We start from the raw sequence: 14,559 nt of genomic DNA, 5'->3' as shown, positions 1-14,559 counted from the left end.
AATTCTTGGCTTGTGTCACTTCATGTGGCTCGGGTTGTCTTGTTCATGTTGAGTGATGTAGGGGATGGTGAGGAAGACAATGAAGACAATTTCAGTAGATAATCACTTAAATTAATAAAAATATGAATCTTGAATTTTTCCAATTCACGTTTTTTTTTTATTTTTATATTTTCTACACACATTTAGTCTCTTCTTAAATATGTGTTGTAATAAACTGACACAGTATCTCATTCTGATGTTGCCATGCAGCAAGAGAGAGCAGAGAGGGAACGAGAGTTGGACTATCAACCCAGGAAGGTAAAACAGATACTTGTGTGTTCATGTCCATTAATGTCCCTTGTGTAATGTTATATCCTCCTGTGTGTACAGTTACTGCTGTATGTCTGGGGTTTCATGTAACACCGTGCTACAGCACTACATTAGATACCACTGTCAACGTTTTTTTCCCTTTTATTGTGTGTGTGTGTGTGTGTGTGTGTATTTTTTGGTACCTGGTGACTGTATGTGTCAATCGTGGTAATGTTTAGTCTAGAACTTGTGTCTTTTTTGGTGCACCAGCTTTACCTTAATTACTTTTATTTCTGAATCTCTTAAAGGAGAGGACCGTGAGAGAAACGGAGATCCAGACTATTCAGAGAAAAGTAAGAAAAACTCACTCATACATGGTCAGAAAAAAACAAATCACATCTAGTCTATTAGATACAGATTTTACATGCTAAGCAAGAAATGTTAATATATGTGTTTCCTGCTGCCTTAGGAGAGGCCAGGGAGAGAAGCAGATATTCAGACGATCCAAAGAAAGGTAAGAAAGCCTTTCGAATGGCGCAATAACAACTGTATCAGATTCTATTGCCATGAAACTCAGGTTTGCCCTAGTGTAGTTTTTAAAAGACGGGGTAAATGAGCGCAACAAAAGCATTAAAAAGTAGTTTTAAGCATGACGTGACAAATGAGAATATATCATGTGGAGTGGAGATTGTTAAAGATTGTCAGAGAGGTGAAACTGGAGAAAAAACATTGTTGTACTCATTCATCTTTCATCTTTTTTATTTTTTTTTTTACTTTTCTTTAATCATCACAAATTATTTTATCTTCTGAATACTCATGTCATCTGTTTCTTTTGTTTTTCTTTTGTTGTATTTTGTGTTCATAGTTTGAGTGCTTTTACTCACTACACACTATTGAAGGTTGCATCTTCATTCCATGGAGTAGAAAGGTATCAAGAATTTGTGCTCTTTTAACTCTGTGTTAATCCTCTGTTCATTAATCTTTATTCATCCTATTTGTCCAGCAGTTTCTTTTGTATTTAATTCTCGATAGCTTCACTCTTCACTATCTGGTTTTAGTTTTTGCTGTGACACAAATCTCCTGATTTTAGAGAAATAGTGAAATAGTGACAGCTTCATGCTACACTGCACCACTAAAGAATTCCTTTTAGTCTGTAAAACTAAGCAACTACCACAGCACCAGCCATATATATAAAGTTGCTGCTGTTTGCCTGTTTCTTCCAGGCTACCTCGACAGGGGAAGGTGAAGGTGGTGAGGTCCTAGGCAGCCACAGAGCCAAGGCCTCGGCCCCCAAAGCCCCCTCGACCCAGGACAAACAGACAAACTGGTCCAAGGAAAACCTCCCACCATCAGATCAGAAGTCAACTGCCGATTCTCACACCATATCCTCCTGCATCATTCCCATCAACGTCACAGGTAAGACAAAGAAGAAAAAAGGAAACAAAAGAAAGAGCAAGGTTAGCCCTAATGAGGATCAGGTTATTGTGAAGTAACGTACTTTTTAAAAAAAAAAAATGTAGATTTTTTCTTTCTGAAAATAGAAAGTACTGTTACCCTCTACCGCGTAAAATAGTCTACTGAATTCAAAAATATATTACACTTTTTTTATGGCTTATGTCATCTGTGTTGTCATTGCAGGAGTTGGGTTTGACAGGGAGGCAAGTGCTCGTTGCTCTCTCGTCCATTCCCAGTCAGTTCTTCAGAGGAGAAGGAAGCTGAGGAGGAGGAAGACTATCACAGGAATACCTAAAAGAGTACAACATGATATGGGTATGTTATGGAGCACACCTGGTCATTTGGAAGGACAATAAACTGCATGTTTGTATGTCTGGCAAATTGCTAGTGGTTTTATTAACATTTCACCAGTTAAAAAATTAAGATCCAGGGATGAGGTGACTAAAACAGCCATGAGTTAAGTGGGGCGATCTAAATGAGCAGCAGCACTCGTATGCGGACACCAACAAAACAAAACATGGCAGTCGATTAAATCTTCCCGACCCAAACTGTACTGGCTACTTTAGATCTCCTGAGTTAAATTCAACCCATATACCTGCAGTTACACATACAAGCCGTACACACATAAAATGCAATGGACAATTGTCAGGTACATTTCAGATTTTTTTTGTTTTTGTTTTCATCCAAAATAGATGGATGAAGTAAAATGGCTTCTTTAGCTCTGGATTTGTTTACAATCTGATCATGAACAAGGGAGGTCCAGATTCTTAGCGATAAAGCCAGTGTGTAAAATGTTACCATTACCTTTACAACTCAAGGCCATAACAACAAAAATAAGATTTTGTTGTAATAAATAGATAAATAAATCAATAAATACAATTTTCTTTTAAGCCTTGTTGTTTAGTGGTTCGCCTTCCAATATAGGGACCACGTTTGGTAATCTTTTCCATATATCCTCTCTATCCTCTCAAGAAAAGTTCTGTACATGATATTTCAGACACTCAGCATGCTTTGTCTCTTTGCATTCAGACTCAGATGAATCACCCGTAGCAAGAGAGCGCACAGTGATTGTCCATGCCAACCCCCACCAACTCTCTCTCTGTCATGAAGACCTCTCAATTAGTGGTCGTCTACATCACACGCGCGACTCTGGCTGCCAGACAGATGATTTCCTTATAGCATGTAAGTTTCTGAGAATGGACAAGTGTTCTTGTTTTTTATTGCCGTTATTTTTAGTTCATAAGGCTCCTATATTTGTTCAACCGACTTTATCAAGAAGAACTGATCTGATGATTTGTAGGATAATGTTTGGTTCTAATCCTTCTGCCATTCCTAAGGTTGCACAGGACAACCATATGAGAGCTGCCAATAATATCAAACCAGTAGTTTCATCTTCATTTTAGATTCATCAAACTGACATTCAAATTATTAATTTATGAAAACTTCATCAATGTGAATTAAGAAATGTCTTGCCCTTTTCCCTCTCTCTCTTCTGTCTCTCCCTTCTCAGGTACAGCTGCTCCCTCGAGAAGGCGCATCAGAGCTCAACGGGGCCATCAGGGAATCCCTGCCTCTCTATCCCATTCAACTGGAAACATTTCTTCCCTGGGTGACCAGTCAGACTCCACATATACCAGTGTTGCATCCCACAGTGGACGCTTGCGTTCTCGTAGCCTACCACGAGAGGGTGGTCGTCTGATGGACAGCGACGAGGATGACGACGATGACAATTATGATGATGATGATGAAGACGAGGAATTGTCACCATACGAAGCAGAGGACTTTATCCCACCTGGCCCTAGTCCTAGAATGAAGATGATGATGATGAAGGATGAAGAGGAGAGTACAGATGACCAGGCAGCTCCTGAGCCACTGCAACTTGGGAGCCTAAAAAGGCTGCAACGATCTGGGGAAAGAGACAGAGGGGGTGGAGGAGGAGGAAGCCCAGAGCACAGCTGGATGGAGAGGGGCCGTTCTCGTTTGCCCCGCAAGGCTGACATGGGCAGCTGTGAGATCTCATCGAGTTCAGATACGTTCAGCAGCCCTATTCACTCTGTGTCTACCACAGGAGTTCTTGGCAGCCATGTGGACCACAAGGAGGACCACCAGTCATCAAGCGGGAACTGGAGTGGTTCCAGCTCCACCTGCCCCTCTCAGACATCTGAAACCATTCCCCCACCCTCTTCTCCACCACTGACAGGCTCATCCCACTGTGACTCCGAGCTGTCACTCAACACTGTGCCCAATGCCATTGATGAGGGATTCTCCCTGGATCCCTCATACCACTCTGACCTCAGACCCCAGGGGCAAGGCCACAGGTCAAGCTCATTCACGTCCTCAGCCACAGACCAGCTGGACGATGCAGGGGTCAGTACGGCCAGTGAGGGGGAGTGGACATACCCTCCGGACCAAGACCAAACTGATCCGGACCATGACCCTGACCAGACCCAAAACCTGGGCCAGAGCCATGGGTTAGTCCAGGAGTATGGCTCCAAAGGTCTAGAGGACCAAACCTGCTTCAGTGAAAACAAGACCACCAACACTGAAAAAGAGCCTGGCTCTCATTACCCATCTGATACAGAGGCTTTCTACTCCTCTTCTGTGCATTTTGGGGAGTGTAACCAGAATTACAGAGGATACATGTATAACTATGCAGACACAGGACCTGACTGTGGCCAATCCAACACTGTGGCAGTACCACTATCCCATGGCGTTTACTCCCAGCCCTCAGCCGACTTCAGGGCAGGTACTATGACCCTGGGGAGGACTTGTCGTCCACTGAGGAAACCAAAAGCAAAACCTCCACCACCTAAACGAACCACCTCGCTGAAGGAAACCAGTATTAGTGTTGATGTTGGAACGGACACACAGGCAGATCAGGATCAACCAAAGACGGTTAGTGAACAAGAGCTTACCTTGTCTTCCACAGATATGAAGCTGGAACTGGAGCTAGAGCTTGGAGGTGCTCCAGAACCGTTACAGACATCTTGTCTAGTGGCAGAGCCATTGGGAACTTGGGGAATGGGACTGAGAGAAACCGTAGACATAGTAGAGCCCATGTCCTTCAGCTCTGCAGATACACACTCATTTAAGGACGAAGGTGCTGTGCAATCTGACTATGCAGACCTGTGGCTTCACAACACTGAGCTTAAGTCCAGCAATGGAGAGTACACGTCCATGTCCAACTCAAGCACAGCCACAGGCACTACTGTAATGGAGTGTATTAAGTCACCAGACAGCTCTTCCTCCTCTACAGAAGCCCAAACCCAGGCTCTTGCCCAGGCTTCAGAAAACAGAGCAACTAGTCCACCTCTCCCGCCTGGAGACTTCAAACTTGGGTCACCTGAGAAGCTGGCTGGTCTAGCCTCACCATCAAGTGGCTATTCCAGCCAATCAGAGACTCCTACGTCAACCTTGCCCTCATCTTCAGCAGCATTCTTCCCTGGACCCCTGTCTCCCTCAACTGGCAAAAGAAAGCCGAAGGTGCCCGAGAGGAAGTCTTCTCTCTCATCACTGCAGCATTTCCCCAGAGACGGCACTTCTATTTCATCCTGCTATAAGAGAGACCCAGACTTCCCACCTCCACCTTCTCAACTTGATCTCAATGTTCTTCATGGTGGTTATGTCAGACACACGCTATCCCACCGGACGTACCACATGCACACGCTCCACCACAGCAAACACAGAGTTGGAAATGTTTTAGCCACTGGAGCAAAGTTGTTGGCCCCTGAGGCATCAAATACCAACCCACCACCACCAAACATTGCTCCGAAAATTCCAAGCTCTAATCTATTGGTGATAACTCCTTCTGCTCTTCGGTCAGTGCAGCTCCACTCTGTTAGCCACTCAACAGAAAGCGCTACCGCTCCAGATCAGGAAACAGCAAGCGGAGCAGAGACAGTTACGAGACCCAAATGTCCTCCAAGTGCTTCTACTCTTGCTCCACCGCCTGTTAACACTAGGCCTCTACCACCTCGTAGACCGCCTCCCAGACCCCCAGGTCATGACCACACCTCCTCCCCTGAACACTTGCAACCACCTCCCCCTGGCCGCCACCCTGATGGGCCTCCGTCCTATGAAAGCCTGCTACTCAGACAGGACAGATATGGACCTGGAACCTTCTGGGCGATGACAGCCTTCAGAACCCGGATGGACCCGTCATCAGAACTTTCAGATGAAAGTTCACCATTGCATCGGCCTGTGCCACGTGCTCCTCACCCTTCGCCTGTGGATCTACACACACATATCCACTCGCACACAGAGTTCAGAGGGCTCACGCACTCAGCTCATGCACACCCTGAGTTCAGGGTTTTAGGAGAGCGTTCATTCTCCCAGGATGATGACGATGATGACGATGAGGAGGAGGAAGAGGAAGAGCAAGTGAAAGAGCCACCGAGGGTCACATGTTCCAGAGGAGGCATGCGATCGGACCACCCTCCACCCCCAGCATACGAGTTGCTGGGGGGATCCCACTTAGACTCAGGGCCCTGGGCTAGTCCAGTCAAAGTGCCTGGTACCATAATGGAGACATCGCATCCTTACCTAATCAGCGATGCAAGGAAAGGAGGACACGAAGATCAGGAAGAAGAGGAGGAAGTGACATCAGGTGCTACCAGAAGTGCCCATCAGCATCAGCCACATGAGAGCAAAGATGACTCCACCACTCCTGACACTGAGGATTACTTCAGTAAAGGTAAGATTTTAAACTAAATTTAACTGACAGAAGTAGCAATCATTTCTAAAGATTACAGAAAATGAGATGCTGGTATGTATTTACATAAAGAAGGAGCCAAACTGCAATAGCTGATAAACCATGTTGTAAACTTCAATCATAAATTAAAAGCATGGTTAAACAATGGTTATTTCACCCACTGTTTACTAAATGATCAGACAACCAGATGACATGTGATAGGGATCTTGTGTGCTGCAGATTCCACGCCCAGTGATAATTCACTCTCCCCCCTGACGGATGACACCAAAGTGGATGATGACGTTATCATAACATCACCCAACAAGTCCCGCACAACTGAAGACCTGTTTGCCATGATACACAGGTGTTGCACATTTTGTAGTGGTGGTTAATCTGTTTGATTGTCCGTCTACAGTATTTTTCCGATTTTAGTGCTAATGCTCATCCAGTGTCTGTCTGCTTCCTCATTCAGATCCAAGAGAAAGGTCCTGGGACGTAAAGATTCAGGAGACATAAATCAGAAGTCTCGTCTCTGCTCTACAGCACCAGTGGCTCCTGTCTCAGCTGTCATTATCCCACCAGCCCCTCCTCTCAACATACCAGCCACCTTACCCACTGCTGCTGGGTCACAACGTGCCCCTGTGCCAATTTACCGCAGCGCCAAGAAATCCAGCACATCCAACGAGGAGTTTAAACTCCTGTTGCTGAAGAAAGGTAGCAGGTCTGATTCCAGCTATCGTATGTCAGCTACAGAGATTCTGAAGAGCCCCATAACCCCTAAAACCCCAGGGGAGTCCATTCAGGAAGGGCCCATAAGACAAGCTGAGGAGCCACTCTCTACACTCCAAGAGCCCCCCATTCCTGGCCTTGACCCAATCCAGATACCGGGCCTTTTCCCCAGGGCCAACTCTGAGAGTTTTACCCCTAAAACCTTGCCTATGTCAGCTGCATCTCGACAGGGACGTTCTCGGATTCCCCCTGTAGCCAACAGCAGTCGCTACAGTACACGCAGTCGCCTCTATACAGCCCCCATGCAAGCCATTTCTGAAGGGGAGACGGAAAACTCAGATGGGAGCCCCCACGATGACAGATCCTCCTAAAATCACCTGATGAGAGATGTCCTCTACTCTTAGCTGTGTTCTGCATTTGTAAAATGCCCCTCTGACTTTTCTAATCTTTGGTGTGTCATCAAGGCCAATAGCGTAATTCTTCTGACACACAAAATCTGACTGTTGCTATACTGCACTCTACTATTCTATTTAAGGGTGTCATAAAGAGTGTTGTGAGATGCTGAATCATAAAGGGATGATTATGAAAACTTTGAGGATATACCTAAATACTGTATCATCAAAAGAATGGCTCCTTCGTAGTTGAAAGAGCAAGACATAAGACCTATTTTGATTGAACTGTCTTTTTTTTAAAAAAAAAGAAGAAAAACAATCCCAAATGTTTGCTAAATTATGATGAGAAAATACATTTTGTGGAGTATGGAAAATGTGCGTGTGCATGTACAAACACACGCAACATCCACTGATATTTCTACTTCTTGTGTTCTGAATGGTGTGGGTGTGTGTGTGTGTGTTGCTGAGGAACTGCTTTGTATTAAAATGAGAAATTCTTAAGAAATGTAATATTCTTCCAACTTTTGGTGCCCAAAGCACTGGTCAGACTTCCCAGAGTCCATACTCAGTATTCCTGCCAACAAGCAAGGGTTGTTCAGTGGTGGAAGTTATCAACAAAACAGCACCAACTTATCTATTATATTTCAGCAGACCTGGCATAGAAAGTATATCACACAGAGCCAATCATATATTTCTTCACATTAATTATATCCAAAAAGATAACATGATGCATGTATTTTTGTAAAACTGCGCCTCAGAACATGATGATAAAGTTTCGCCATGTTGCATGACCCTATATGGAAACATCCCCTGGATCCTGGTTTCTGTCGACATTTTTGTGGTTCCTTTGTATTATAAGAATGATTAGTCTTTCACTGTGAAAGGTTTTATTGACATTTGTACCACACTGACAGTGATCTAAATTAATTTGTCTTGGATTTGAGTGTCTAGCAAGAAGGAACAAGGGCTAGTGCCTAGACGGGGCCCATCTGATAAAGATACAGGCTAATTTTGGACAATCGCACAGTGGCCTTTCTCTACTAGAGGTGGTTGTAAGCGGGGCATTTAAGCATCCCTGCACATATACATGGACCTACGCCATGTTCCACCAGAGTTCAATCACATACTATTTTATCCCAACCTTGAAATTTAGTATGTTTAGACTGATTAAGTTTTTCCAGCAGCTGGCCAGTCTTGCTGTGCTGACTTGAAGTGGGAAAGTGCATTTCAAAACAGTTTTAAAGATACCATTGAGTGCAGACGGTGAAAATGCTTTAGAGGGTCCTCAATCGGTTTGACTAGAGGTTAATTTGGAAAGGTTTCCAAGAACCAACCTCGCTTTTGCACTTCATGATTCTTCAAGAATATTCCTTGAGAAGAAAATATATCTTATAATGAAATTGCATATGTATATTTGTACTGAATATAAAAAGTAATATCTATATAAAACAACAAGCAGAAATTTTATAGGGAATCAACCTGAGTGTAGCAACGAAGAACAGGTCTCACTGATACTAACATTACACATGACTCTTAACAATGTACACTGTACTCCTCTCCTTGTTGCCTCTCCTTCATTTGCACTGACCCAGTAGCATTAGACAGGTGAAAGCTCAACCCAGTGGCTGGTGTACACCATTTTGTCTTACCCCTCACACTTCATATCACAAAATCTGAAAGAGAGGAGGCAAGAAGAGGATAGGACAACAAACCACCAACGATTGTCAGCAGTGCACTCACTGCATTGCTGCAGCCTTTTCTACCCAACACCAGGGTTAGAGTACGATCTCATCCTTCCAGTTAATGTTATGCATGTAGAATATCCAGTGTGTAACAGAAGCAAAGATTGAACTCTCACCTGCCTACCACAGCAAACACAAAACACACTTCTTACATTCAGAGACCGTACTTCAGTAGAAACCATTCACTGTATTCTGTGAATACCTCAGCAAGCATATTACTGTTTTATGTAAATGCTATAGATAGATAGATAGATAGATAGATAGATAGATAGATAGATAGATAGATAGATAGATAGATAGATAGATAGATAGATAGATAGATAGATAGATAGATAGATAGATAGATAGATAGATAACAAAACCACAACTGTTTGATACTCAGCGAATCTGAATTGCAGAACTGACACTGTGTAAGATGGAGAGCGTAAAAAGCTGTGAAATGATTATCAGAATTTTACATTCATCATACCCATATTGCTTATGCGCACTTGTTCCTGTTCATTGTTTTATTTGTTGTGTTTTCAATCGCATGCAATAAGTACAGAAAAAAAAAAGAAGAAAAGAAAAGGACACCACCATATCATTATTTTTATCTGAGGGATGTCTCCATACCACTAGAAAAGATTTTGTATTTTCTGTTCAAATGTCAAGTTCAATAGTGTGTTCTATAGATGTACAAACTGTCTGGCTAATTCTGTTCTGTATAGTCGTGATCACAAACAGGGGTTTATCTTGTACTGTATATCTACTCACTGGACAATCATACGTTTAACAGACTGTAAAGAAAAATCTGTTGGGATGGAGAATCTGAATACTTTTGGTGCTGGGTCCTAGTCTTGCTGGAGCTGTGGAAGTTGGAGTGAGAGAAATATTCTCCAAGAGAAACTGCTGATTCAGTTTTAAGTGCATATCTGGACAAGCAAATTTGGATCAAATGTATAAATAAAAGAATATAGAAATTTAAAAAAAATCCATTCATAGACCTGGAAACTATTTTGATCTGATGAGGTCACTGTCTTTACTTTTGACTCATAGCAAAAATATTTTGATGCCTACACAACATTAAAAATACACAGATCTGTAGGACTGATACAGTATTGCGTGAAAAATGCAATGTGACTCTATGAAATACCATTTAAAAGATTTTAAAAAAAGAGAGAAATACTAACAGTATCTGACAATTTCTTTAGTGGAATCTTTCCGTACTGTACCTGGCATTGATGCTATAGAGGTTTTCTAAAACAGTAGATAGCTGATAGACTGACAATTTGAATAAAGAGACAAACTATGAGGTTGCCATACAGAATCTAGTTTAGCCCCTCAAATCTTCAGTCCTCAGTTCCTTGGGAATACATAAAAATAAAAATATATAATCTTTTTAAAGTCTTTGTCTTTTTCAAATGTCTGCACGCAATTTTGCCCAAAAGGGAAGTGTGACAATAACCACTGGATAATTTTGCTCAAATGTGTACAGTATGGAGTAACACTAAACAGAATATGAGACAGAGAACAGAAAAAAAACAGACACTGAAGAAAGAAATAGTGTAACTATCTATTTAAAAAGAGGCTCCATGTTTAAAACTAGCTAGGACTTAACAGATTTGAATCACTTTTGTATTTTTGTATAAACCTGTAAATAAGTTTTTAAAGAAAAAATGTTTCAAATTCTTTCTTTTGTAAAATAAACCAATAAAAGCATAAAAAACAAAAAGTTTTTTTTTTTTTTTTTCAAAGTTTACATGATTATTTCCAAGCCTTTGTATATTTTGGAGCTGTGCAACACCTTCAGTCTTGTATTTATTTTTATTTAATTTTTTTTTGGAGGGGGGGTTACAACATTGTGAAAATTCCATCATTCTATATCTAATTCATTTTAACAGCTCATCAGGCTGCTTAGTAACTGTGCATAGAAAAAAAGCCAATAAATGTGATTGCGTTGAAACGGAAGGCCTTTTGTGTGACACTTCATTTCCTCCCCATCAGGACCAAGTGCAGTGAGACAACCTGTCCACTAGATGGTAGTGCTTTACTGTAGTCTAGTTTCAGTCTCGACCACAGTATTTCTCTCAAAACTGAAGTTACTGATCAGATTCAGTCTCCAAGGAGCCCATCATTTCACACAATCAAAATAATACTGGTGTTGTTCACTGAAATTGGGTTGTCTCATAATTCTGACCCAAACAAGGAAGTAGACTTGACTCAATTTGAGGGTTTGTATGAGATTTTCATGGTATGTAAACCATTTCAGAAAGAATCACGGTTTTGACAGTAGCCTATACTGTATTAATTATCATGATTAAAAATTGATCTAATTTATTTTTTTCATGTACATATTTTGAAAGTAATATATTTGAACATATTTTAACAACACTCATATATTATATAATTCAATACCTTAGAGTGCAGGGGGCATCGGGACCTGGTTTGTCTCTGGCTATCAGTTAGGTTAATACATAATGTATAGTATTCACGCTATTTAGTGAAAAATGTCTTGAGCTTTAGTTTTTTGTGTCTTGTTTGAAATCTGATTGATGGTGTTGTGGTGATTAATGACTGATTGACTGATGCATCTGTAATCAGGTACAGAGCATCTACAGTGTCTTCTTGATGCTGCCACCAGGGGGCACCAAAGTCTAACAAGTGTAAATCTGCAGGCCTTCACTCACTGCCTTCAGTTTGTATGCGTGCACACAAAACAGACAAGATGCCTCGTGCTCAGGCTTGAATGAACACTAAGCAGAACATGACTGACAAATTATAGTGTTAATATAAAACAATTTTTAAAAATCTCAATGATATAAATAATAAATCATCAGCATCGTGACATTTGATGTTTTTGTGATAAATGCTATTAACAAGAGCCACATCTACGACCAAATATAAGTACGGTTTTAAAAACTGCATATTCTATGGATACCTCTGGTGACTTGCCCTTGAAACCTGGCCTGAGACTTGCTTTTATGAGATTTGAGACTTGCAGAAGACTTAAAGAAAGTTGTCTGTAAATCAAATATCTTACCTCACGATCCAATACTTGCTTTTCCCAGGACTTTTCTTCAGCCACTCAAGATTCCATCTTTGATGCAAAAACCTTTGTGCAAATGCAGTGGAAAGCTACAGAGAAAGCTAGAAAAGACACCTTGAGTTGAAGTTATTGTTTTTGTCAAATTTCAATAACCAAGGCCATTACTGTCATTACTGTCAGCCATTACAGTGGCAAGTGGCAACCGTTAGTGACAGAAGCTGTCTTACAGCGCCACAAGTGGTGCGTTCCAAGTGCGAGTAGGAAGTGAGAACTTTATGTGTTCCAATCTAAAAACGTTTCCAATGCATCTGATTGGAAAAACATGGATGCCCACTGCAAACGGGTGTTTGAATGGAAAGTCTGCATACTTCACAAGCAACAACAGCAGCTGATTTAACATTTAAGGGCTCTTTAAAAAAAAAGACACTAACACACACTCGTAAAGACTTCTACTGAGCACAGATCAACTGAATGCAAGTGAAACTGACAACTACAACTTGTATTTAGTACATTTAGTACAAACAACAATCTAATTAGCTTAATTAGCTTCCTGTTTAATGTGTAGCTTGTACTAGAGCGTGTTAGACGTCACTTCACTGTGGTAGGAATCTGAAAGTTGGAGATGAAGATCGATGTCTTTGGAACGTCTCACCACTTTCTGTTGATTTACCAAACACGATACAAGACGTTAGCTTCTCAAGTTAGCCAGCTGAACCTGCAGGTGTTTCTCTGACTGTTAAATCTACTAAAGGGAGATGCTCCCGATCCTGTTTTATCAGGGAATGACATCAAATTTATACAATACCAGTAAGGGGAAAAGTAACTGACTGCATTCACTCAACTACTGTTCAGAGAGAATCTTCTACGTTTTACTCAACTACAATCATGTGATACCTTATTACTAGGCTGGGAAGAAATTCTAAATTTAAGAAGCAGTAGGCCTAAGTTAGACTTTATAAAATAGGATTTAAAACTGACTCCTGAAACTGTTTTTTCTCTAGGGTGACTAGATGCCCCTTACTACTGCTGTCCCTTATAATGTCCCCCTTTTTTAACTGTACATTAAAACATTTACTTACATTTACTTAATTGATTAACTTAAGTACTCATTAGAGGTACTTCTGCTTTGCTTCAGCATTTTCACGGTATAATATTGTGCAATATTGTACTTTTTACTACAAGACAATTATCTGACAGGTTTAGTTACGTTTTTCAATCTTTCATATCCTCCCTGTCAAGTGAAAACCAGATATGTTGATACTGAATGTTGATAAAATGAAAGACGAAGTGTTCCTTTAGGTGATGAGCACCTCTTAAGCTAAATAAACATATAAACCCTCTATGATTACCTTGAAAATGCATCATCACAAATCTGAGAACAGGGGCTGTATTTCTGACACTATGAAAAACTGACTTATTAAAGAATCATGGCTCTCTCAGGAGAGCCACACATATCTTTGTGATCTATAATATGATGAATTGCTATAGATTGAACTGCCCAACAGTATGTGAAGTAGTTAAAATTAGTTTAGCTTTAAACGTCTACAGTTAGTACACGATTTTATCAGTCAGCCTGCACCACATTTATTATAATAAAACCGGTACACATGAAAACTGAAATGTTTAAATCATAGATTATAACGGTCGATATTTTAAAGACATGTTGACCATAAAACTGGAAATGTCCCTGGTTTTCATCTCAGAAATGGGGTCACCTTACTCTGACAATAAAAGAAGTGAGTTTTGCAACACAGGTGAACTGACAGATTCATTAAATATGCCAGACCATCCTCACATGGTCAAGCTTGTAACTTAAGAACTGGAATGTTAACTGATGGACAGTCAAAGCTGGCTGACTTGCTATGCATTTTCTTATGCTCATGTAATCTTCATTGTTTAGTTACTGTAAATAAACCATGCAAACTTTTTGATTAACCTAGTTTTATGATGCTAAAACCCGCCGTCTGTGACTGACGTTGAAAAGAAGTCTAGAAAAGATGTCAAAAAAAACTTTAATTCTGGCAAAGATGGTGAATTGACTACTTTTGTTTTTTTTGTTTTTGTTTTTGCTCAGTGGGAATCAATTCATATGCTGACTGGCAGCATCAGTAGCAATTACTGTAGTGGCATATTTAGTGTTAGTGTCAGTAGAATTTGTGAACATTTTTAAATCTGTGTGATTCGATCTTTTACTGTCCCCGATGGCACAAACCCTTCCAACTGGGGCATACTGCTGAT

General features: G+C 41.0%; 1 protein-coding gene across 2 annotated transcripts in view; it reads left to right on the top strand.

Moving 5' to 3' along the window:
• nhsb (Nance-Horan syndrome b (congenital cataracts and dental anomalies)) overlaps positions 1–11,233 on the top strand; it is a 53,522-nt gene extending 42,289 nt beyond the window's left edge. Inside the window, exons 4-13 of one of the 2 annotated variants that reach the window (XM_037094212.1) lie at positions 250–297; positions 597–641; positions 758–802; positions 1,154–1,216; positions 1,512–1,704; positions 1,927–2,058; positions 2,773–2,925; positions 3,254–6,436; positions 6,674–6,797; positions 6,906–11,233. In XM_037094212.1, the coding sequence (XP_036950107.1) occupies positions 250–297; positions 597–641; positions 758–802; positions 1,154–1,216; positions 1,512–1,704; positions 1,927–2,058; positions 2,773–2,925; positions 3,254–6,436; positions 6,674–6,797; positions 6,906–7,533 (4,614 nt within the window). In that variant the 3' untranslated portion in view covers positions 7,534–11,233. Of the gene's footprint in view, positions 1–249; positions 298–596; positions 642–757; positions 803–1,153; positions 1,217–1,511; positions 1,705–1,926; positions 2,059–2,772; positions 2,926–3,253; positions 6,437–6,655; positions 6,798–6,905 lie in introns of both variants that reach the window. The other variant, XM_037094213.1, reaches the window with a different exon arrangement.
• Positions 11,234–14,559: the final 3,326 nt, after the last annotated feature.

The sequence above is a fragment of the Acanthopagrus latus genome, chromosome 4 (genome assembly GCF_904848185.1).
Source record: "Acanthopagrus latus isolate v.2019 chromosome 4, fAcaLat1.1, whole genome shotgun sequence".
Taxonomy (NCBI): Eukaryota; Metazoa; Chordata; class Actinopteri; order Spariformes; family Sparidae; genus Acanthopagrus; species Acanthopagrus latus.
Note: the sequence above shows the minus strand (reverse complement) of the source record. Positions and strands in the feature narration are given on the sequence as shown.